At 41.0% G+C, this 25,606-nt stretch overlaps 1 protein-coding gene across 2 annotated transcripts in view; it reads right to left on the bottom strand.

Annotated features, from left to right (window-relative positions):
* Positions 1–25,606, bottom strand: part of CHST11 (carbohydrate sulfotransferase 11) — a gene marked incomplete at both ends in the record, with an annotated part of 152,098 nt that overhangs the window by 79,020 nt on the left and 47,472 nt on the right. For both annotated transcript variants that reach the window (XM_082280457.1, XM_082280458.1), the window contains one exon: positions 8,140–8,231. In XM_082280457.1, the coding sequence (XP_082136583.1) occupies positions 8,140–8,231 (92 nt within the window). The remainder of the gene's footprint in view (positions 1–8,139; positions 8,232–25,606) is intronic.

Genomic DNA, 25,606 nt, shown 5'->3' with positions numbered 1-25,606 from the left:
TGACCTGCCCAGTCTGGGATGCACAGTTAAATCACCTCAAGACCGTCATTACCCACACACACTTCCCTGTGAGATTAACTCCAAGCCAACCCAAGTGTATCCCAGCTACTGCAAATGGAAGAATGCAGCCCAAACTCACAACTGCTTTCAGCCATCCGCAAACTGCATATTTTCCAGCTGACCTTTCTGCTCAGCCCTGTCCATAACCACAGGGAGCAGCCCCATTGGAGGGGAAGCCTGCTCTTCCAGCACACTGAGTATGGACTGGACTGCAGCACCTGGCTTGACCCACCTTACACTTCCCCACAAACTTCAACTAAAAGTAAACTTCCTTGGAAAGCATCCTTAAATAACCTGTGCTTGATCTGATGATTTACACACTTGTACAAAAACACCACAGCCTGTCTCTCCATAGTACTATGAATTTCCTTAGTGTAGGAATCCCAAAAGGCACACTGGCTCCTGTAGCCACATCTTTCAACGAGCAGTATTTTAACCTTGCTACATCTGTGGCATTCATAGAGAAATATTCCTGAATTTTTCTGCATAAACAGACAAGAAGATTATTGCACTTTTACTGAAGAAAGCTTTGGTAAGATACAGCTCATTGAATTGCTGAGGTTAATTTACATTGTACAAAATTAAAAACTGAATGAATAATACATATTGATGGATATTACAGGCCATTTTATAGAACTTGAGGTTCTGCATCAGATACAGTTAAGTCTGCAAAAATGGGACTTGGGGAATCTAACCTCTTGAAACTAATTGCAAATTTACCAACTTCTTCTCTCCCTCCTTAAAATTAAAGCTTAAAGTAAATAAGAACTACAAGTACCAGTAGATAGACTGTATGTCTGTATTCTCTGATTTTCATAGTTACATCTATTGGGATATATTACAGTCCCTCAGGGGAGAGAGAGGTTGCAGCTGGGCTCTCAGGTTTAAAGGGATCATCTGGCCCTGTCACAAGTGGGCAACAACTCTGCTGCAGTTAAGAAACCAATTAAAAAAAAACCAAAAAACAAACCAACACAGGGAAAAGAAGGCAGATGTTTAACCAAACACAGCTGCTCTCCCTCACACAATGGAGCTGCCCCAAAACTACTAGCACCAGAAATAAGCAAGAGAGGCTACAGTTTACAAGGTCTAGGCTGAAAACACTGGGATAGAGCAACTTAGCCAGTGATGCTGGAGTACGTGGATGATTTCTGATGCTTGGAGCACAGACAGAAAGGACAAACTCTGCTCAGCAGGGACTGGGGGCAGAAATCCATTCTCATTACTCCCATTTGCAAACACTGACATCCTCCCACTGCCCTTTGCTTCCTGATCCTCCAAACTGCCATAACCCCCTGCACTCTGAAGTATGATTACCCATCTTTTCTGATCCAAAACTTACAAATGGAAAGGAAAAATGAGGAACTTCATGCAGAAAAAGAAGCAGGCAAGGTGTCCCATTTGAATATTACTGAGTTCGGAGCAAGCATTTGACTGAGCCAACATGGTTCAGGTCTCCAGAGGTCTGATTTGGAGACAATTAACCACAAAAAGCCACTGAATGGCACCAGGTCAGAGTGCTGGAGTCCAGGTCTTCTCTCCACCCAGCTGTCCAAATGCTTCTCTAACAGAGAGCCCAGACATTGCATACAGATAGTTTTGAAAGCTGTGTTACCTTCTTTCACCTCCAGCACATACAACCCTTTCAGTTTTGGCCATGTCTCTTGTATTATTAAACCTTTCCTCTCACACTTCTATGCCTCCAGAAATCTTTTATAATAAAACTCATATGCTCTCAAAATAATGAAATACAAATCAAGGACTGGAGAAATTAAAAAGAGGTGCTGCTTCTATTTCTATCTGGGAAATCTGAACTACTTTGAGTGAGACTGTATTTTCTTTCATTTCATGCAGGTAACAAGTCTTTTATTAAACACAGGTGCCCAAAAATTCATCCCAATGCACTGCAGGAACTTGAATGAGCATGTCCTGGGGATAATTCTAGCCCTGAGTGCTGGTAGTTAATGTACATACTTGTCTGATTAATTCCTCTTGACTTACAAAGGTATCCATCATGTCACAATGAATGATCTATGAAGCACACCATACCTGAAACTTTCCCCTCCCCAAGTAATTTCCTCAGCATCTGAAACCAGCTCTTATCATTTGTAATCAGTAATTAATAACAAAGCATTCTCACTAGTGCAATTTTTCTGCTAAGGTTAATGTAATATTTCATGCCAGGCCAGCTGCTGTTTTATGACTTCCAAGCACGACAGTAAGTAATGTCTCTGCATAAGAAGTCATCCATGGAGTAAATCAATTATCTCCTCTTTCATCAGCAGGCATTTTGCTGCAGCAAGCAAGGCTAATTACACTTGAAGTTGTTGTTTACCAACAGGTGTAGGTACCCAGAGTTTGGCATTGCACATCGACTGTTCTTCCTTATGTCTCCATTCTGCGCCTTTCCCATTAAGGAGTTTTTAATCTATGATCAATCAAACACTGTGATTATGAGCTGTATTTACAGTGCTGTTATCATCTGCACAGATTTGCCTACAAAGATCAGCATCAATCACACAACATATGTTTTCAGTACCGGTAGGACTTTTGGGCCACTTCTTGCCCTCGATAAGGCCATATACATATTTATGAATCCGTTGCAAAGCATCAATAAATCCTAACACACTGTTCTTTGGATAAACTGCACTATTTCTCATACTCTGAAGTTCACTTCCCAGGATAGCTATATGGCTGTCTCAAGGAAGAAATCTGAAACTCAGAATACATCTACATGAAAACTGGAGAAAAAAATAATGGATAGCACTGGTGTAAAGTGCTGGTGTAATTTTCTTGTCTTACTGGAATTCACCAGTAATTCTGGAGATCTACTTTTTTCCCCCCCTTTTTGACTGATCTGGTAATTGTGTGTCATCTCAGGCTTTTCTTGCATGATATAGCCGATAAAAACACAAGTCTGGCTCAGGAAGCTCATGACTCACAGGTGGTTGTGCTCTGGAAGAGTTATCATGGGTTTTTATCTTTCTTGTAGTCTGGTCACTTGCTGCTGAAGACAAACCACCAGGTGAACTAGACCCTTCATCCTACTCAATGACTTGCTCTTTGGTTCTTGTGTTTCTGAGAACGAGAAGCCAGAGCACACTGAAACAAACTGCACAGTGCTCAGCGCCTTGGGCTCACCAAGGACAGAAGTACCAGGCCTCAAGCACTGGAACCTGGGTACAAAGTGCTGTGCATGATGTGCACACAGAGCTCAGACCACAAAGCTCACCACAAACCTCTGTCAAGGAACTGGTACAGCTGCCCACAGAGTCATCCTAGTGGAAACCAGCTGAAGATAGAAAACAACAACCCAGGTGAGTGATGTGGGCCGAACTAGGCTGATATTTGGTGGTGCAAAATCCAGGCAGTCTAAGTCACAGATAATCACAGGGCAGCTCCCAAAAACCAGCATTTGTGGCCTGAGGTGACTGAGGATGTATAAACAGCGTCTGCAAGGCAAGAGTTCACTTACTTCCCTTCTCCTGGTAGGAAGGAGAGGAGGGGAAAAAAAAAAATAGAAGTAATAAAAGACATGGGTCATTTTGGAATGACTGCACTAAACCAGTCCAATATAATTTTGTAACACAAAGGCAACAAACACATGGTCTACAGCTCTGACTCACCAGCTTTAGCAAATCACTAGACCTGGCTCCAGCTACATCAAAAGCAGACACCTAGAAATACCTCTCCTCGACAAAAAGAAATATGTTTGCAAAGGCAAGTAACACAGCAAACAGCATGACCTTTAGCAAAACAGTCAGGTTGATTCATGAACTAAAGTTAGGCAATGTCAAACTAGAAACCGAAACAAATTCCTCCTTGGATTTGGACCCTGTTGCATACACAACTTTATCTCTTCTGTGTTCCTCTCAGAAGTCTAGACAGTTAGACTAAGCAACGGTATTATTTGTATTTAATAAGAATTAAATGTTAATCTTGACAACTAGAAGACAAAATCTAACCTTAAAGACGCAATTATTTCCCATTCCTCCAACATTTGGTCTATTTTGGGTCTGCAACTTCTTGTAATTCAGTAGCACATTCACTGCACCAAATAGATCAATGTTAACCACAAAAGTGTGAGCATTGTTACCCAATTCTGAACTTCTGGTGACTCCAGCTTGTGGGCTGACCCACAATTGCCTGTTATTCTTGGAGCAGTGGGGCTGGACAAAGCCATGTAAATTACAAGACACAGTTGTATATGTTGTCTTCTAAGAATATGTCTTGCAAGTATTCGTTTACCCACATTCTTAAATTCCTGGGGTTTCATAGGCAAAAAATCCCCACCACATCCACACAAGATAAAATGCTTGTGTCACATTCCTGCAGGGCCCTTCATCTGTGTTCAGTTACACCTAGATTTTCTTCTTTGCTACTTGTTGTGTGTTTGAATCCTCCTTCTCTTTCCATTTATAATTATGGGGTTTTTAATAAACTCATTAAATAAATGGTCCATTTTGGCCCTCAAAATTTGCCACTGGTATCTCTGCAGGTTTATTACTAAACCTCCACCTGAAAATGAAAGACAAAACAACAGATAATAAGGTCTCAGATATGCTACACATTGCCTGCCATGTATGAGGAGACCACAGACTGGTAATCCACTTATTCAGTGTAAATCCAGTTCTGTTATATTGATTTTTCTTGCCCTCATGGTATATTAGTGCTCACGAAAAATCTTGCAGTGAAAGCCCTAGAGAAGAAATCTTCTGTCCACAGACAAATGCACTTCCTATTTTCTGCTTTATTACCACAGGCAAAAGAGCAAATGTGTTGTTCTTACTTTTACAATAATCACAAGGCCAGACACTCAGCTAAGGCATAAATACCACATGGGCTTTGTCATGGACACTTTCTCAAGCCCTAATTCAAGTGCTATCTCCACCCATTTGTCCTCTCTTTCTCCACTCACCACAGGAACAATTATGATGAGTCCTCTGAAAATCTGACTGCAATTCTAACATTCAGCTCCTACAAGCCACCAAACGACCCACTCAGTCACCTCCAGTCCATTGCTACATTTGAATTTCCTGAAGCCAAATATTTCATTCTGCCTTTTTTTTTTTACTATTATTATTTTTTATTTTTATTTTTTTCCCTTCTCTTATTTTTTCCTTTCCTGTCTCTTTCCTTTTCACAATCATTCACCAGGCCAAAAAAAGATTCAACAGACAAACGATGGCATCTGCAAACAACTCAAGTAACTCCATAGAAGGAAACAACAGGCCAGGATCAGAGAGGCTGGTATATGTCAACACAGTAAATAACCACAGTCAAACTCTCAGCTGGTATGAATCAACCTGTCTCCATCCGGTTTTATGAGGGCAGTGCAACTTGATATTAAACACACAGTAGAAAAACCTTACTCATGTTAAACTACAGCGCCTGAAATCTCAGTGAGTATTGACCCTATCTGACACCAATTTCAATCGATGGCCAAACTCTCATCTCCCCAGGCAGGGAACAGCCAGGAGCACACAGAATGAAAGGCAGTATGGGCCCTTAATGCATCTCAAATTTAAAGTTTCCTACCCTTAAAAAATCACAGCTACACCTAGCTCACAGTAATCCAAAACCACAGCTTCAGGGCATCTTTCAGTGACCTACGTTTGGTGTTTAAATTACACATATTACTTTGAACTACAAGAACAACTGCCAATATCTGCTCAATCAGCTCCGCTGTTGCTCTGAGGCAGCTAAACTGAGTACCAGAGAGTTTCTGTGATGGCATATACAGCAATTGACACCCAGGAGAGAAGTGTGGATTCACCAGATCAGGAGTCCAACAGGTTCTGAAAGCCAAAGGTTAAAGATCTAACTGTTCTCATTATCTAGATCTGCAAGAGAGAGATTTTGGTCAAAAATATCTTTGTAGAATCAAAGAGTGGTTTGGGCTGGGACCTCAAAGATCATCTTGTTCCAACTGCCATGAGCAGGGACACCTTCCACTAGAGCTTCCATCCAGCCTGGCCTTGTCTTCTTGCGTATTTATTGTATATTGACTTTTGAGCTGACTTTAGAAATGGCTGACTGCGACTGCTGCAGCAAGGAAACATGAGAGATCCAATCTCCATCCCCCCACCCTTGCAAGTACTGGTGAACTCTTGAGGAACAAGCACCCTCTTGCCAGAATACACACCAGTCTCTAATCCGCCACCTTAAGAAAGGTGAGAGAGACATCTCTTTGGGCAAAAAAGGAAAAAAAAAAATTAACCATGTATTTGATGAAACATTCTAGGTGTCATCTCCAGTCTGTTGTTTTCTCTGGCAGCCTCTACTCACTGCTTTTTCCTATTACTGTTTTCCCAGATTGCATACGCTCATTTGTCCGTCCCTCTAGCACTGAGGGCAGCATGCAAAGCCCCCTTCCCAAAAAATCAAGCAACAACTTAAAACAAAGAAAGAAACAAAAATTAAAAGCTTGATACAAATGGTATCAGCAAGGTGATGGAAACACTTCTGCATAAAAAACATCATCTCTTTAGTTCAACATCAGCTGCCAGAACTGCTGCACTTCCTCAAACACTGATGTTCTGGCTGGCTCACAGGTGAGCCCTGAAAGTGATGCTAATGGTTTGCTTGATCAGGGTACACAGAAAGGAAGGAGAGGCAGTGAAGGAGCTGCCAGCTATGTCTCCCACTTCAGGGAGCTCAGGAAATCTTTTCAGTTGTCCAAGTTTGCAAGGGCTCTGGGATTATGGCCCTTCAGTGGATGTTTCTTTCTTACGGCTTGGCCTTTAATGACGTTAAAGGACAAAAGGTTTTGATTGACACACAGCAGACCCCCAGAGAGACTAATTACTCAGCCAGTCTCTTCTCCCTTACCCGCTCCTCTTGAGTATCTGCACAGAGTCTCTAAATTTAACCTGCAATTGGTAATAGTTTTCCTTTGCAGCACTGGATTTTTCCTCTTCAGGGCTTCTGCGTGCACCTTCCATTTATGCAATGCTGATTCCCATAACAGCCAATAAGGGGTGGTATCATAGCATGACAAACTTATGTTCCCAGTCATGCCCAGAATTCGAATTGAATTATAAAGTCAGCCCGCATTCATAAAAACAACGCTAACGAGCAAACGGAGCTTTACTGTGCTACATAACAGACACCACATATCTTTGGGTTGCTGTCAATTCTTTATGTAAGTACTTTAAATCCCTCAGACTTCTTTCTGCACACTATATAGTGAGTCTCTTCATAATCAAATAGTATTTAAAACATTTACTGCCTTGTTAAATCTAACAAGTTAGATTTACTGGGATAGTCACTTTCCCTAATAGCCAATTTAGTAAAACTCAATGTATTCATTGATGGATAAATATATAATAGGCAGTTGTTAAACTTTAATAAATATGTTTAATAGTCAGCTGGCATTTTCTCTCAATGGCAGCACTTCCTCTCAGCTGCCAACAGGAAATGCTTCTCCTGAATGTGCCAATTCAGCCCACATGTAGGGAATAAATTGATTTAAAGGAGCAAACAGGAGCATGAATTTCAGGTAGTTTTCCTCTGCTGCTTGTCACAAGAGGAGTAATAACTGAGGTTATCCTAAGCTCCTATCAAGACAGTCAGGTGTTGAATAGCACACTGTGTAAGGAAGAACATGAGCTAGTGTTTGTCTAGACTCCATACAGGCCATGGACCAGGAGAGGAAAGGCAGCTGGCTACCTGAAAATCATATAAATTATAATCATGCATTATTTTTACAATTTACAGTCTTGCTGCACTCCTTGTCTCATGCAGATCATGTCACATTCTCTCACCCCACCCTGCAACTTTGTGCCAACACAATGCCTCGGCTTCTAGCTAGGTGTAAAAAGTATACCCTTTTAAGGCTTTTGGGTACCTAAGGAAAGATTTTGGAGGAGTCCACATCATTAAAATCACTAAAAGCCTTTAAAAATCAGACCCTTAGCTTAGACTGTAGAACTTTATAACTAAACCCTGCAGGTTCCTGGATCAGTTCTCCTGAATGAAGGCAGCTGTTGCATGTAAATAAGAAAAACATACCAAAATATCATCAAAAGAGACGGTATTTGTATGCTGGATTAGGAAGCTTAATTATAGCCACGAGACACTCACCTGGGTGGGATTATACAGTTCCTGGAGTGGGCTTCTGGATCCTTTCCGACAGCAAATGTCCATCCCGAATGGATTTCTACGCATTACTGCAAGGGGAAATTGAAATTAGTACAGGTTAGCAACACTGGTTAGCAAGAAGCAACTGCAATACCTACAGTGAGAAAAGATTTTCTGACAGATCATGGGATTCTAGACAGTGTTGTCACTTAAGTCCTAATTTTCTTTTCCCTAGCAATCGTCCAAGAGCTAAACCCTTAATCTATTGTGGAAGTTACTGAAAATAAAGGCTCCCTTGTAAAAGCTGTTATGCAACAACTCTCAGTTTGGGTGCACAAAAATTCAAGCATGGGGACCAAAGTAACACAATTTATCTGCTTCTCTGATCACCAGGGAAGAGTCGGATGGATTCCTATAACCAGCACCTCTGAGAGACAATGTCTGAGCCTCTCTCAGCCTAAATACAGATGCACACATGAACCTCATATTAAAAGACATGATTTTAAAGCTTTTGGCCTAACTCTTCAGTTTCACCTAGAACAGGTACTCATTGGTACACAACACACATACAGTCAAACATTGCTGCCCCTCTTGCCACAAACTATTTTGCTCTACATATTGCAACTGGAAATTTGACTGATCCACAAACCAACACATGCTGTGTTATCCCCACTGAAGATCAGCAGGTTTTCAAACCAAAGGCTTTGTCAAAGGTCTGATCAAGGAGCATTTTGGATGACAAGAAAATTTTCAGGAGAGGTGTTGACCTGAGCCCTAGCAGGGATAGAGACCATCAGCTTCCAGTTAGACCTTTGTAGCCATAAAACTCCGTAAGAAGCCATTTGGCTCCAACCACCTTCTGTAGACAAGAGGAAAACAAGAGCTTGCTGTGCTTCTAATCTCACATGGCCCACGTCATCCTCTGCTAACACTCTTCTGCCCCCAGCTCCCCCTGAGAACTACGGAAGGAGTATCAGGCTGTCAGACACCCACATCAGGCACTGCAGTGAGGGAAGATTTGTCTCATCAAGGTTTGATTAAGACATAACTAAAAAAACAAAGGAAAAAAAGAGATGTTCCTGCTAGGAACATCATGTTAAGCAGAGTCAGGCATGCTTTTACCACCTCTTGCCACGTTTTGTAACCAGAAATTATTGAAGTGTGCTAGAGCAATGAGCTGCACCACTTGCAGACATGATATTGTGGGCTTCAAGCCAAGTCAGAGAATACAGTCCAGTAATGTTTTAATATTGAGGCCTAATACAGAATCATAATTGATACATCGGGTAATATAAACCACAGAAAACTCTACACAGTTTAATCTGGAAACATAACTGATTCCTTCACTCACTTCATATCTATTTTTCAATAGGAGGTAATTATCTAATAACATGCTGGGTTGCTTTTTCCCTAAGCAGACAGATTCCACGGGTCTTGTGGCAGGAGTCAGACATACTCAGTAAACAAACTGGCTTCAATTTTCTTCACAATTAGGACAGTAATGTTAGTAGAAGCAACAATTTTAATTGACACATTTAAACACCTGATTAAATTCTGAGCAATTTTAGTCCTGCAGACAAGTATTGAGATTTCTCCATTTCTGTGCTAATGTGCCTTCTTAGAAGATAACTTACAATGGGTTTTAAGAAGTGAAAGCTTTAAAAATATTTCACATGAATAATGTCAGCTTCCAGAGCCTGGAGGTGGTTTCAGGAAGAAAATATTAAAGTGTGGATGTGAGACATCCAGCAGCCATTCCAACTACAGAGCTCCCGTCACCTTATCCCCCATCTGCATTCCTCCTCTATACTCTTATATCAGGAACTGTGTCCAGAGAAGCTCTGAAAATCATTTTATAGGCCCCTCCTCAATAAAAAAATCTTTCCAAAATGAAGCCTTCTACTCGAGGGCAAAGCACATTAAAACACCACAGCGGGGGAGAGGGAGAGGGGAACACTTCAGTGTATCCAGGTCATTACACTATGATTAACTAAGGTCCTGCAACACTGATGCTTTGTTCCACAATGACAAAGAACAATAATTCTAGTGTGGTGTTCCCTAACTTGTTATTTCACTTGTCATTTCCATTAAATACAGAAAATAGTACCATGCATAAATGTATCCATCTCTCCCTACTTCACTTAGCCAGCAGGTATCAACACAGCGACACTTTATATGCAGCAGTACCAGCAATAAAGATTAAATTATCTACACAACATGAAAGATTTGTTTCCAGATGTAAACAGACAATAAAAAAAGCTATCTTCCCAGCAAAAGCTAAATGCTAACATAGAGCCTTAATCATAGAGGCGATTCAACCTATTTTATCATTTCCAATATTACTTAACTGGTTTGTTTTCATTAATAAAGCCTTTAGAATCAGACTGTGGGGTTAGCATAATAACACTTGGTTCCCTGTTTATTGGTGTCAGGAACAGCACGCCCTGATACAACTGTACACAGCACATCTGTGCACACCTGGAAAGTACTTGTGCCTGGAATTTAACTGCAGCATCAAAATAAAGGTGAATACTCCCCTCTCCTCAGCAGAAATCCCACCTGCACTGTTTGTACAACTGTCCTTATAATGTTTTTATATAGTTCACAACACTTTCTGGTATGTCTGTGGACAAACTCATCTCTCAGGGCTCCTGCAACCTGTTTTCGACCATCTCAGCTTCTCTGAAGCAGTGTTTCATTATGCCAATGACAAAACTTTTTGGGCCTGAACCTCGCCTATAGCACTCTGCAGTAAGAAATCTGTAGCGTGGAGAGTAACTGCAGCTCTACTAATTTTAACAACTCTTTCTCTAAAGATCTGTCACACCATTGTGGAAGTGAAAATTAAAAAATCAAGCCCTTTATCCTCACCAAATCTTCTTATTAGCATAGTAAATATCTAAATCTCCATTTTATGACTTGGGCTGATCTCCATACATAATTACAGTTAATTATAATCTAATGATATGTACTGCATATGCATGGGTCCAAGAACCGATCAAAAGATCACGTTCACGCACACTAGGAGTGCGAAGCAGCTGACAAAGAAATTTAGAATTCTTTAGGTTGTAAAAGACCTTTAAGATCGGCAGCATTCAGTGCCTTTAATGATTAAAGAGTATTGTAATACTGCAAGTGCAGCAAAAACATGAATCCCCTGAATTTAGCCAGGAGTGTGAGCAACTGGATGAAATGTTAGTTTGTTACTTAAATACAAGAGCTGTAAGAACAAGACCTTTGTTCCATCCCCAGGAATGATTTGTCCAAAATGCAGTCTTGGCCCATCTTGCTAAAATACGTGTGGAACCACTAGTTATGAATCTAATAAGGAAGTTTGTAGAGGATGCTATCTAGGCACCAAATTTTAATTTCTCTAAAGATAAACAGCCCTGCTTATCAACACAATCATCAGCTGTGTATATATACACAGAGAAAAGGAAACTACGTGTGTAGGCCTTAAATCATCTCAGAATGGAAGCATCCGTGCACAGCTTCAACTTCCAGAAAACTCCATTTAGACCCACTAGTACCCAGAGCAGGAATTTGACCTGTGAATTACAGTGCACTGAGCACAAGAACACTGAAGATCATTCACATGGAATCATGTGATCCAGGCTTAATCACCTCTCCTTGGCAGAAGGCATTTCTAATGCACTTGGTAACCTACAAAGACCCTGTCCCACAATGGGACACCTCTGGAGAAAATACTGAATATAAGAAGCCACATCAATACAATTTCTGCCTCTCCCTATCAGGAGCTACAAAAAACTGAGACAGGGGACATGGTAGCACTTTTATTGGGAGATTACTGGTCTAAAAAGGTATGTGAACACTGGGACTACCTAGACAAAGTGAAAGGGGGTGGGGCAGAAATGGGAACCAAGAACTTCGGAGACTGAAAACCATAAAGGTGACCTTCTCACAAAGTGTCAGAAGGGCAAATCAAACCATTTCTCACAAGTCTGTGTGGGGTCAAGTCACAGAGGAGACTCTGCTGGAAGAGATACACAAAATAATTGCCACTTCTTCCACTGGACTGAGAGAGACAAAAAAGTGACATTTCAAACATGAGTGCATGCATTCAGCAGCCACCTCTATCACTACCATTCTACAGTCTCATAGATGTCAGAGGCTCCAGTTTCCAAGAGTTCTATATATTAAAAGTTCCCCAGCTGCTATCTAGCAACTGCCTCCCTACTTGCTAACATTTGATTTACATTGCTTGCACTATTCTAATTACTAGCATGATAACAAAAGCCACATGTAAAAATTTTACCTCTGTTCACTGCCTCTTAAATTAACAGTCTCATATCACAAATATTTGAGAAAAGTTCTGAGGACATATTAATATTTAACTTTTCATTACACTGGTCTAAAGTACAAAGAACAAAAGTCCCTCATACAGCATTGCTTAAAGCTGACATACATAATTCATTCCTCCTATTGGGACACAACTTTTCTCACTGAGGAGGAAAAAGTATGCACTGGCAGCAGTATGGTGAGACTCTGGTTGAAGATCAGATCCTGTTCTTGTTTTAAAGAAAAAAGTCCAATATATTCCTCTTTTTGGTCTGACTGCTCTTCATTTTTGGTCTGATTTCTGCATGAGAGGCAGAAAATGGACAGTGTTCTGCCTGCTTGTTTTGGCTGAAGTACATTGCTCTCCAGCTAACCCATTGCTCTCCTGCTGCCCAACTGCCCCTAATTTCAGGCCAGAGTTAATGCTTTCCATGGAGCATCTTCTTGACAGCAAAGAGCAGGTACGTGACATAGTAGCTTTTCCTTGAGCTGTATCCCACTGGGTTAGGGCTGACCATTCACCTAAACATTCCCTACCCAACCTAGACAGAAAAATCAGTGCCACCTGGTCAAGGCAAGACAGCAGCATCAAAATGGTTACTTACATCTTTGCCATCTCTAGCCATGTTTACACAAGCTACTGCCTTCAAACTTCCTGAATTTTTAAACAAATCAGGAATAAAGAATTACACCCACATTGAAAGTTTAGAGATTCTCTTCAGCTAAAGACCTGGACACGATTTTTCTTGCACAGACTTCTGCTACAACACCAAAGCAGCACAGAAAATTTCTTTTATTTGGTACATAGGATGAAGCATTGGAATACATATTTCAATAGTACACTAAACATGTTAACCACAGTAGACATCTGCAGCCCAGTTGTAAACATTCTTCTGTAAATGGTATTATGAAACAATGCTCTGTCTGTACTGGCAAGGATTATACTCAAGGAAAGCTGGTGATAATCCGAATCCAAACCAAGCAAGGTTCAATCCAACAACACTTTGCACACCCAATGTTCTTGAAGCATGATAAAACTCAGGGCAGAGTTGAAGTAAGTGACCCAAGGAAGTAGCCCTTTCTCAGAGCTCATCAGAGGTTTGGGACTGATTTTTTTTTCCTCCCCCCCCCCAATTTTCAACATTCTGACTACATACCTTTCAGACAATTAGCTAAAATCATGCTGAACAAGCTTGTGATTAATAAATAGCTTGTTCTGCTTCAGGAAAACGAGCCTTCCATAATAATTTACAACAACTTCCTCTGCAAGACTTCACCCAAGTTTAAACCACAGGCAAAATAGGAAATTCAGCAACAAGAAGTCTAACTCATTTCAAAGGTCATTAAAATTCCTATGCTCCCTTCTCCAGAGCAATCAGGCTAAGGACACCAAACAGTATGAAAGGGTTAATTTTTAATCGGCAACCAGGAACATGAGGAGTGAATGCAAATGCTGTCACCCAGCACTGGCTACAAAGCCTGAGTAAGGAGACTTTGAGATAGCTCTCCAGGCAATGATTTATGAACCCTAATCCTTCAGCAGGGGTTCAAAAAGATCAACGGATTGATAGCAACATCTTGTGACATCTGGGGCCTTGTGCTTTGCTGCATTCAGCTCAGGATTTTAGACTAAATTATTGGTCCTTCATCTGGAGACCACAGGTACAAGGATTTATGACTAAACTCTCGTCTGGCCTCTTCTGATTTCTTAAGGCAACACTGCAGCTTTCTTCCCTGGAGCTTGAGAGATCTATTTTCAGAAAGTAAAAATCAGATTAGGTGTTGTATATAAGCATGCCAAAGTCTTAAATGCAGAGAATGTGACAATTCTTCTTCTTTATATCAATGGAGAACCAGATTTTACCTTACACCAGACAGTAACAATAAAAACAAGGGTTTACTTAGCCTGAGAAAAAAGCAAAAATGGATCCAACAAAAGCAAAGGATAAAAACTAAAAGGAGTTCACACCTTAGTGAAATGATTACAGCTGAGAAGAGTAGGAAAGCAAGTTATGGGGCCAGTGACCAGCAAAGTAACAGTCCTGAGTTCACTGGCCAGAAAAGTAGAGGCAAAGAGTAGAGGCAAACAAGACCTATTAGTTGCTACAGACTGAATTCTTGTTAGGAAGTGAGATTTCTATAAGCCACTCATTTAAGCTCCTACAATTAACAAGAGAGCCACGGCTGCAGAGATGGCTCTGGAGGTGGCTCCTCTCCCTTCCACTGACCAGCAACCTGAAATGGTTGAGGTTACATGAAATAAATCCTGGCACAGTAAGGAAATGAATCTCAACATTTGTTTCGAGCTCTAATCACTAATTACAAAAGTTGTAAATGCCCTCCAAAGAATAGAGAGATATTTAATTCCTTTCTGCTTTAGACAGTTTTCCAGAAATAAATTTGTGTTTTATCCTGTTTGTTCTCAGATTAGCATGGGGATGGATTTAATTGGGCACAGTGGGGAAGTTAATATCCTTGGGTGAAATTATGCAGAGACTTAGATCCATGGTCACCCTACGGACATTGCATGTGGCATAAATTAGTACACCATCTTTCCCGTTAATGAACAATGAGAAACTTTTTTCCAGCAGTTTTAAAAAATGTTACTCTATACAGCATTTCTTTAGAAGTCTCAAGAACTTATCCACAAACCTAAATCAAGAGACTTTTCCACAGGCTTTACTTCTCCCATGAGGAGAGCTCTATTTTGTTTATCTCTGGAACACACAGGCTTCCTTTAAAGCAGCAAGTTTTTGTGGGTGCATACTACAAACTATATTAGACTTGGTCAGAACTCTTCTGATACAACCTTGTTTTCTCTGGCAAGAAATGCAGATCGGGGGGCATCACAATATTTCACAGGTCCATTCTGGATAGATCACTGACCGCCTCAGCTGTCTGCTCACCTCTGAGAATGCCGTAATTTATGTCACCAATTAGCAAAGCCAGATGTTACAAAATATTGATCAAAATAGTGTATTTCTTTTCTCAATGAACTAAGTGTTCATAAATAAATTTTTAAAATGTTACCATCTACATCAACTTAACAATTCATTTCCCCTTTTTTTCTATCTTGAATGCAACTTTCCACAAATGAAGTTAGAAGCTTAGGAATTATGCCTTGAACTACAACTATTTCACAAACAAACACGTGCATTACAAATTTGCATGAAGGGACACTGTGGATCCAGTACATCAAATGCAAAGAAAAAAACTCTTTCTGGACATTACACTTTTTCCTACTTTTCCACTACAAGTCAGCCATGTGTTCTGCAAAATGAGACTGCAATAATCTGGTACGGTAAGAAAGTTTCTAACGAGGCTTACAGGTTTCTAAACATGCCTTCCTCCAATTTCTAGGTACTCACTGTAACAACATCAACATCTGCTGCTGGGTTGTCTTTATAGCAAAGAGCTAAATGCTCTACTCTGTTCTTCTTATCACCCTAGTTTTCAGGTTTGTAGATAGTTGGCTATATCCCATCTCTCTGATGTAAGTTCAAAAGAAAACTGTGTAAATACAGGTCCAGGGGAAAAAAGCCGTACATTTGCATTGTCCTGAAAAAATAAGAAGCTGGATTTCTCTTTCTACATTTCCCACTACTTCCATCACACTGTTTGTACCAGTCTACTTAACAAAAATGATTTATGAGCTCAGAAAAAAGAAAAGAAGAGGGAGTGAGAGAAAAACCTTTAAAGGAAGGTTTCTTTAGAAAGCTGTAATTTTAAAAGCATTTATCTTGAATCACAGTCAAAATGAAAACGACGGCTGCTGCAGCTGCAGTCTATTTGAGCTACTGTTCCTTTGCTATTCTTCAACAGATGTGCACAGATGAAACACAAAATCATATTTGCAATGGATATACTGAAACGCACAGCAAGTCTTCTCACAAGCCAAGCAGAATAGAAAATAGAGCTGCAGCAGTCTTTTTAACCTGGAGCAATGAAACACTCAAACTTGTGGTCTCTGAACTTGAGGCAGAAGCAGCGCACACACACATATGCACACCTGACCTGACAAACAAAAACCAAGGGACACAGGTCATTCCTGTCCCAGCAACATGTCCAGATGGACCAAGATTTACCACCTCTGAAGCAGTGCCCCTGGTATTTTTAGTGCAGTCACATCCTCCTGATACTTTACTGTGCTTTATGAACAACAATTTTCTTTACAAAAAAGAAGCACTAAGGAATTTGATAAGCAGAAAAGAAAGTATGAAATCCTGCGGTAATCGCTTCCAGAGCAGTCATTCATTATGGCAAAGAGGATTATGACTGCAGCTTGTTGGATAAGCAGATGAGCTCTCACAAATTAAGGATGCTACTTCGTTGGCAATGTGAGGGCCAAATGCTGATATTAAAAGGAAAAAAGTATCAAAGACAGCTAAGGCCTGAATCTGTGATTTGAAAGCTGTCCGAAGTAATAATTAATACACAGCTGGGCTTACTGTCTTATTCCAAGAGTTTATTCTGTTTAATACTTCTAAACTCCAAGTAATCCCAAGGCACAGAGACACAATGGGTTTCTCTACAAGATCTTTTACTTTTCCAGCAGCTGTTTATTGCCTCAGCTGACTGGGATCAGGACAGCTCCAGGTCTGTAGAGCAATGCTGGCCCCATGTCCTGCCCCGCTGGACCAGAGAAGTTCTCCACCAATCCTGCCTTCTTCCAGCAGGATCTGCACATCCGTACAGGGAGGCTGGAAAGCTGCTTTCACGCGCTCCTCTCTCCATTAGCAATGAGTGTACACGGATAATATTGCTTTCAGATGTACGAATCCCTTCATGTGGCAGTTTTGAAATATCTCAAACCACAGATCCTTCACAACATTTTACATATGAATAGGACATTGTCAGCTTCCTCACACCCAGACTGCACTTCACCACATAGAAGAGTAAAATACACATTAGCACTATAAAACTTCATCCCAATTAGCATAATCTGTATTTCCATTATAGAGCCCAGCTTTACAGCCAACTCCGGGGTGAGGCACTGAGCACTCTGGATCTGTCTTTCTCTGAGGAGAAATTCTCAAAACACAAGAAAACCATTCACCATGCTGAATGCATGAGGTCTCAGTGCCTGCTTATGTTTAAGCAGTCTTACTACGCCCTTCATCTGTCTCCTTCCATTGCCCCCATCATTTCAATGACTTTAATTAAAACCTTTTGATGGACTTTGTCTACAGTGAGGAAATGCAGCCATGCCTCACACATACACAAGTGGATGAGCCAAGCACACCAACTCCACCTCCTGAAGGCACATCCCAGAGGAAAAAAGGAGTGAACAAGGAATGATCTTTCTGTGATTTTACATCCAATGAGAGCATTCAAAGCAGAACCAAAACAGGCAGCAGTGGCAAGAGATACATATGCTGGTATCACTAACAAATAGGATAGACTAAACCTTTTTAATTGACTGGGACACTCTTCCTCTGAATAGTATGGGCATGCTACATGCATCTAAAAGCAACATGCACAAATAGCATGGGGCCACTATGCAAGTAGCTTTCCTCTGCGTCAAATGGGAATGAAGGAATCACACAGCATTTCAATATGTAGTTTCTAAGGCTCCAGAATACTGGATGCCTATGTGACTTCTACTGGTAATAACAGTATTTAATAATTAGCACACAAAATATCAAGCTTTGGCTTCTGCCAAATAGCCTGCCAACAGCATTGAGAAATTCTGTCAGTGTTGCTGCTGGTGACCAATAAGTAGCTAAAATCCAGGATCTCTCTGACAGTATCATTCTGAAGGAGACAGGCAACAAAACTGCTTGACAGAGCCATGGACTCAAAAAGTTCTTCTGTAGGGAACAAATGCTTTTCTTGCCCTTGTGATGTCTCATGCAGAGAAGGATAGAAAGAGCAGGAGAGGAAAAAAAAGGAAAGTGCCCCTTTCAGAAGATTTTCCTAAAATAATTCCCAACTAGGCAATAGTTCATTTCTCAGAAAGACAACTCATCTTGTTTCTAAATTTGCCAGGAACAGAAAACACACCTTGAGAAACTGATTTGATGCCAAATTTTCCTCCCCGACCATACCCTTTTGCTAAGCTGATGTGACCTATCTGCACCTTCCAGCCACTTGATCTTGTGGCACATCTGTCTCCTCACCTCTATGCACGTACCTTGTGATCAAGGCACCGGCTAACTTCTCTTTATTCTGTGACAAGTTTTCTGGGCACTTCATCACTCCTTCCTTTCTTCTGAACACACTCAAAGCTAGCACTGCAGCTTGCTGGCACCAGCGTGCCCCACATCACACAGCAAAGGCTGCAGCAGGACCCACAGGATGAGCAAGTGCCACCCCCCCTCGCTGGCCCTGTCCTCCACCATCACGTGTTCTCCTGTGTACCAGGCAGCAGGCAGGCCAGCTGGTGAACCACCACCCGCAAACCCTTTCCAGACCTCACTTCCAACAAAAAAGAGTTCTCTACTAAGTAAGCATCACCTAAATTTTATTCCTCTATGCATTCACTGCTGCTAAATGACTAAAACTGGGCTGCCACCCAAGTCACCGGGTATTCACAAGTCTGCATTAAGGATTTGCAGTTCTCTTCCTCTCCATTTACCATGCCCTAACTTTTGCATCCTCTGTAAATTCGACCAATAAATGTGTGTGTTTTGTTCTGGATGATAAATTAGAACATTTAACAAGCATCAGCCCAAAATCTGGTCCCCCAGGGGCCCCATGGGAAATGTATCTGCTTAGTGCTGATTTGCCAGTTACAGTTATTTTTACAAACTGTTCAGCATTTTTAAAATCAATATTATGTACGCCAAATTGACATGCATTCACTTGCCAATTTAATTTTTGGGTTGTTCATTTGCATATCACCTGTGTAGGAGTAATTCTGACATTGTATCACTAAAACAAAGAGGGTCACCAGCTTGGAGAATTAATTTTAAAACATTTATTTCTGGAAAGATATTTAGGCTCATTGTCTGTCTTTAACCTTCCAAGGATGCAGAGAAGGCTTCTGTGATGTATTCCAGTCTTGCTTCACTCTCAACTCTGCACGGGTTAATTTTATCACAAGTTCTTGAAAGCTGAAACATCAAAACTGCATTTTAATTGAAAGTACTTTACACTTTCAGCTTAAAAATATAAAGCAGAATAAAAATTACAGTCTAAGTGATGCTTTCTCAAGCCACAGAGCTGAATGGCAGATTGCTCCTTCCTGATCACTCTTATCTCAGACGGCTGCTGCTTTTAGGGCAATTCTTATGCTTTATTCTGAAAACTCCATTTGTCTTCATTAAATATTAATCAGCCTTTACCAAGGAGTATATGTAAAAGCTGTGTTAAATAACAGAACACAACAAGTGAAAAAAATAAAGCTGATTTGATTTCAAATTTACAATAAGGGGTTGTCACATATTATCCCTTTCCAAGCTGAGATAAATCATCTCAGCTCCGTGAACTCAAACAGATCTCTGTCCTTCTGCGTGGTTTGGAATTGGACCTGAACTGTGAAAGGTGAAAGGAAGATTTACTGAGATTGACTGCTTGAGTCCTCAGCAGGCAAAGCAGTGAAATAATTTTATTCAGCTAGGAAGGACACCATTTGTGTGCTTTGGTGGAGCTACTCATGCAGGTATGATATGAGTGACTAGATTACACCCATACATGAGTGAGTATATACTTGCATTATTGATGTTGACACAGCAAACCAGTGTTTAACCCACCGCCAGATACTGGTGGTTTTTTTAATTTTGTAAATAATTTTCAAAATGTTCTACAGTTCAAATCCAACAATGAAATAGCAGTTTATTTTGGTTTCTCCTTTCCAATCTCTATATTTTGCTTCTATCTATTTCATTACAGAGCTCCCAGGCTGAAAGCTTAAGTAATATTCAGAGAAAATGGCAATGTGAATTTTTCATCTAATGGTAGTCTCTTATTTAATAACCTTTTTTTTACAGAACACACGACTTTTCAACTACTCTATTTAATCAAGCTCTTGACATAATATTTTCCTGTCAAAACCTATTCTATTTTTCTGAAATCTTTATCCTCTCTTTATTCCTTTCTGACCTTTTCTGCTCTGCAGATGTTCATTTGTGTCCTACTTATTCTATGAGGAAATTAAAACTTGCTGTATACTCTGATCACCATGTTAAGACAATTTCACTGTTTCTCTTGCAACTATGCTACTTCCCTTTTAAGAGAGAACAACAGCCCTAAAGCCTACACCCTCCATCAGCCCAGCCCCAGCACCAAGGACCTTGTGCCTTACTGCAGAATGTCCCTTTAAGCAGGAAGCTCTCCCTACCCATGTCATTTTGTCATACCAGGAATTACAGAATGATGGAATGGTTTGGGTTGGAAGGACCTTAAAGATCCTCTAGTTCCAACCCTCCTGCCATGGGCAAGGACACTTTCCACTAGACCAGGTTGCTCAAAGCTCCATTCAACCAGGCCTTGAACACTTAATGGATGGGACATCCACAACTTCTCTGGGCAACCTGTTCCACTGCCTCACCAACCTCACAGTAAAGTATTTCTTCCTTATATTTAATCTGAATCTACTCTGTTTCAGTTTAGAGCCATTACCCCTTGTCCTGTCACTCCATGCCCTTGTAAACAGTAATGCTAGCAAGTACTGAAATTCAAATAAACTCTCTTAGGCTAAAGGTCAAGGTTTTAGAAATAATACGTGCTTGGGGATTTGGTGTGAACTGTTCCATAAGCTTCCACTTGTGGCTTTCTTCAAAATATCTGATGGCATCATCCAGCATTCCAAATATCTACCCCATCACAGCTACAGCTGAAAACCAGTTTCCAGTTGGACAATGCAACAGCAAGCATCTCTTTCCAAGCCAGCTTTGCTTCACAAACTCCCTGCTGGAGGCAGTGCTTTGCATCAATGCTTTTTGGTGTGGAAAAGGGTAGAAATGCTCCAGTTACATTCTCACAATTTTCCACACAAAGAAGCCTCAGAGAAGCTTCCTCATGGCCATGTGGGAGCAGAATCTTCGGGACACCCTTTGGATGGTGCTCAGGGCTGGTGGCAGGTTGAACCTCATCCCAACTTGCTCTCCCTGAAAAACAGCTGGCGGTCAAGTCATCCCTATCCTTAAGTGAAACCCAAATAAAACACACAGTGCAGGGAGGAAAAAGGGGAAGTGAAACAAGCACAGCAAGCCCCAACCAAATATCAAGGGTTTCTCTCCTTCACTTGTTAGCTCTTTGTACAGCCAAAAGACAGAGTTAAGATATGCACATGACTAAGGGTTTCCAGCACCAGGGGTTTCCCAATGCTATTTGTCTAATCAAAAAGTCAGCAAGCTCCATTGTGGATTTTTATCGCTAGGACAACACTGAAGAGAGAAACCACAAGACTTCATTTCCTTTCTCCCATGTTTTTCATACAGCATCTGTTTGCTTAGCGCAGACAAAACAAAACACAGGCCTCTTCCCTCCCTTTAATCTCGAGATTAAGATACTCAAATAGTCTCTAATATTGAGATACAAGTGACCAAAATGTTTCTTCCAAACCCAAACAGCATTCTTCTTCCCCACTGTCCAGACACAACATGGTCACACCAGTCACACTGGCTTTGCAATCTCCTTCCCAGAAGCTCCCTCCCAGCAACACCATTTCTCCTCCTCACAACAAAGCTTAGGTCAGGATTAAAGGAGGGGAGGGAATATCTGAAATACAAAAGGTCTTTTACTGGCCACATCAAGTACAATATGTGAGATGGAAATGATAAAAGCCAAAGGAAGATTTTCAGCTTCTCAGCAAAACAGTAGCCATTAAAAGCAGTCATCAAGGCCAGGTGCCAAGCTAAACACGCACAGGGTGACAGCCAGCCCCACCACTTGTCACTTGCTAAAAATCACTGTCTCTGGGCTAGCACCTCAAACAAGCACTTAAAGACATCTTGCTCCCCAAATCACACTGAGAGGAGATGAGCAGGATGAACTGCAGGCCACCCCCAATGTCACTAATGATGCGATTTATTTCTAGCAGATATGGCATCACAGCAACCAGCATCACTGTTTGACTTGGGAAGTGTAGAACACAGCAAGAGCAAACACTTTTTCCTCCCTAAATCACCTCTTTCTTCTTCCCATGGCCTTTCTCCTGAAAAAACGTGAAGAAAGTTACAAAGTGAAAATACGACTTATAAAAAGCTGTGCCTATTTGCCCCCCACCCAAAAATATTAAAAAATTAAAAAAAAAAAAAAAAAAAAAAGGCAATCTTCTTAAAAAACCTAACCATAGTCTACTATCTTTCTCTTTTCAATGACAGCCATTACAGGAAATATTTGTGCACTTTCTTACCCAATTCTGTAATTTGACTTCTGTCACTGCACAGGCACCAGTGGTACTGAATTAACATGGGAGTCACACCCAGAAGGTTGTTAAAAATACAAATTACACAATTCAGTGCTGAACACAACAGCTTTCCTGAATTATGGCAGTTTCCTAAAATACGAGCTGGTACCACACTGCCAACTGGAGCCAAATCCATGACCAACCCATGTCTATCCAAACCACTTCAAAAGAGAGCAGCAGCAAGAAGCGGCTGCAAAGCAGGGACACTCAGCCTGAATTTTGAATGCAAGCACAGGTTTATTATTAGGTTGTTCTTTTGAGTTATACAACCAATGCCTTGGCTACACTGGATAAAAATAAAAGCACAGTACTTCACAGATCACCTGCCTCTCCTGACGTGAGCTGCTGCCCGTGCTCCACAGCGAGGAGGCACACCCAGCTGAAGGGAGGCACACAGAGAAGCCATGCCAGGGGTCCCAGCCACAGCCCTGGGTGAGTGGGAGCAGACACTGGGTCACACAGACACCCAAGCTGGCTCCCACTGCCACTGCCCATACTGCAGAGCCCTTCCAGGGGAAAGCAGAGAGTGATGGAGAGGTCTGAGGCAGGAAGAGCATGGCCTACACTGACCACTCTGCTCTCAGTGATGGGGAGAAAAATACCCCCCTTACAGCAACAGTAGGGGCTGGGCCAAAATAACATGGGGGAAGATCCGGAATAGAGCTAACAATGTCACTAGAACAAAAGATGCCATTAAGGTTTATATCTATTTGGAAGATATAAGCAAACTAGTCATTGGTAGACAGGATTAATTTTCAATGTGTAAAATCTGAACTCCATCATGAAGCAAAGAGAAAAACTATGACTCTTCTCAGGAATTAGCAAGAGCAGCAAATCTGTTGCCTTTCTCAGATTCTCAGATTTATACACCAACAGCAACTTGCATCACTCAGCACTGCCTTTCACCTTCCTGCCCTCCGCTATGAGTAACTTCAATGACTTTTGGCCCAAAGAATTTCTGAGTTACTAAACTGCAAAATAGCAGCTATTGAAAAACAAAAGAACACAGCTTATGATAAAACATACTGTGCCTGGAACAGAGCATTCAAGAACAGCTTCAGAAAAAAATACTCAGACTTCAGATTCCCTACTGGAAAGAAAACAACCTCTACATACCAACTCAGGATATTCTATGACTCTATGATTATTATTAGTCTCCATTTAACATTCCTAAAGAACTGCTCTTATTTATTTAGCAAGAGTTAACCAATCCAACTTGCGAAGTGCCTAATCCCATCATAATTTTCTTCCACATCATCATCATATACCTTGTGCCCTGTTCTTAAATCTGGATATGCACTCCTCAAAGTCCATGGGCAAGACTCAAGTCTCGGGCCAAAATTCTTCCCCAGGAAGCAAAGTTTCCCACAGCTGATACCTCCCACTGGAGTTTCCTTCTGGCTTCTACTTTTGGTTCCCTCACAGTCCTCTTGTGTAACCTTGGGGGTACCACTTCAGCCCAAATCCATCAGTATACTGAAGCCCTCGCTTCACATCATGCATATGAGTTGAAAATCAATGCAAGTATATTGATACAGTCGTGACTTGCTGAAGGTCAGAAAACAAACTGGTGACAGAGCTGGAAATATAGCAGAGACCTCCTGATCTCAAGATCAATTCCTTTAACCTCCAGGCCATGTTTGCATGAATTAACAAGGGAAACAATTCATCTGCATGTGGTCTGAGTCATTTTAGTGATCAGGTAATGCGTCCCAGTTCTGTCATTGTTACATTTGATGGCTCTGGGCTCCAATTTCCACCCCCATGTCACTTGCCCAACAATTTCTGTCCTTGGTAAAAAGTAATCAAGTATGATAAGGATGACAATCATAATTAGCTTAAAATACAGGCCTGCTGGCATGTATTGAGAACACATTTTTATACAAAGAGCTAATGTGAAGGGAGCTAAACTAAAGCAATAGAAATTTTAGATTAATTGACTATGGATATCCAAACCCAAATTATGAGAAATCGTCATTTTAGAAAGTGGTAGGAATTCCCTTTACACAAATTACTCCTTTAAATATTTAAAATCCCACTTAAGCCTCACTAGAAATTAATGTTTAATAGCTGCTCTTCTGCAACCTGACAGAAGTACTTGTAAAATGCATTTAGCCTGGTCAGTTCCATCCTGCTCTCAAAATATGGGCAAAAGAAGGGAGACAAAGACCAAACAGGGTAAGAAGCCATCTGATTTCAGTCAGATAGATTTGCTGAGCTACCTGACACAAAGTAAATCACTTACCAGAGAAGAAAGAAGAATAGACTTGAATGCTTGAAGGTGACTCTTTGTAACAGCAACCAGTTATGAGTTATATCACATTAGCACCACTTTTGTGTTGTAGAGATTTTCTTGTTCCAATATATTTGTCCATCTTCTGCCATTTTTCACAGCTAAGCAACTACTGGTCTGTTGGAAGGATGCCAGCTGTCAGTAGTTCTGAGTAATTCTGTCAAACTGACACTTCACAAATATGTGAGAGCCCGCATTTCTGATGATGAATTCCTCACTGTGTGTGTGACAGGATGAATTACTGCCAGCAATACCTACACAATGACTCCATGGGTCAGTGGGCTTGCTGGAGAGAGAGACAGGCAAGGTGAAAAGCACTGCCACGGGATGATAACTCCCACATTGGGGGATTTAAAGAGAAAGTTCTGTTTGTTTTTTTGAACTTCACTGAAACCCCAGCTACCAAAATGCTGCGAGCACTATGACTGTGCCCATTACATCAGTAATATGTGTGATAAGAATTAAGCAGGGACAAGGGATATATCTTTATCAAGGAAGCTGGAATAGCAACACTGGGT

Source organism: Coloeus monedula (genome assembly GCF_965178545.1).
Source record: "Coloeus monedula genome assembly, chromosome: 4".
Lineage (NCBI taxonomy): Eukaryota > Metazoa > Chordata > Aves > Passeriformes > Corvidae > Coloeus > Coloeus monedula.
The sequence above is the reverse complement of the archived record's forward strand: the minus strand, read 5'-3'. Positions and strand labels throughout refer to the sequence as shown.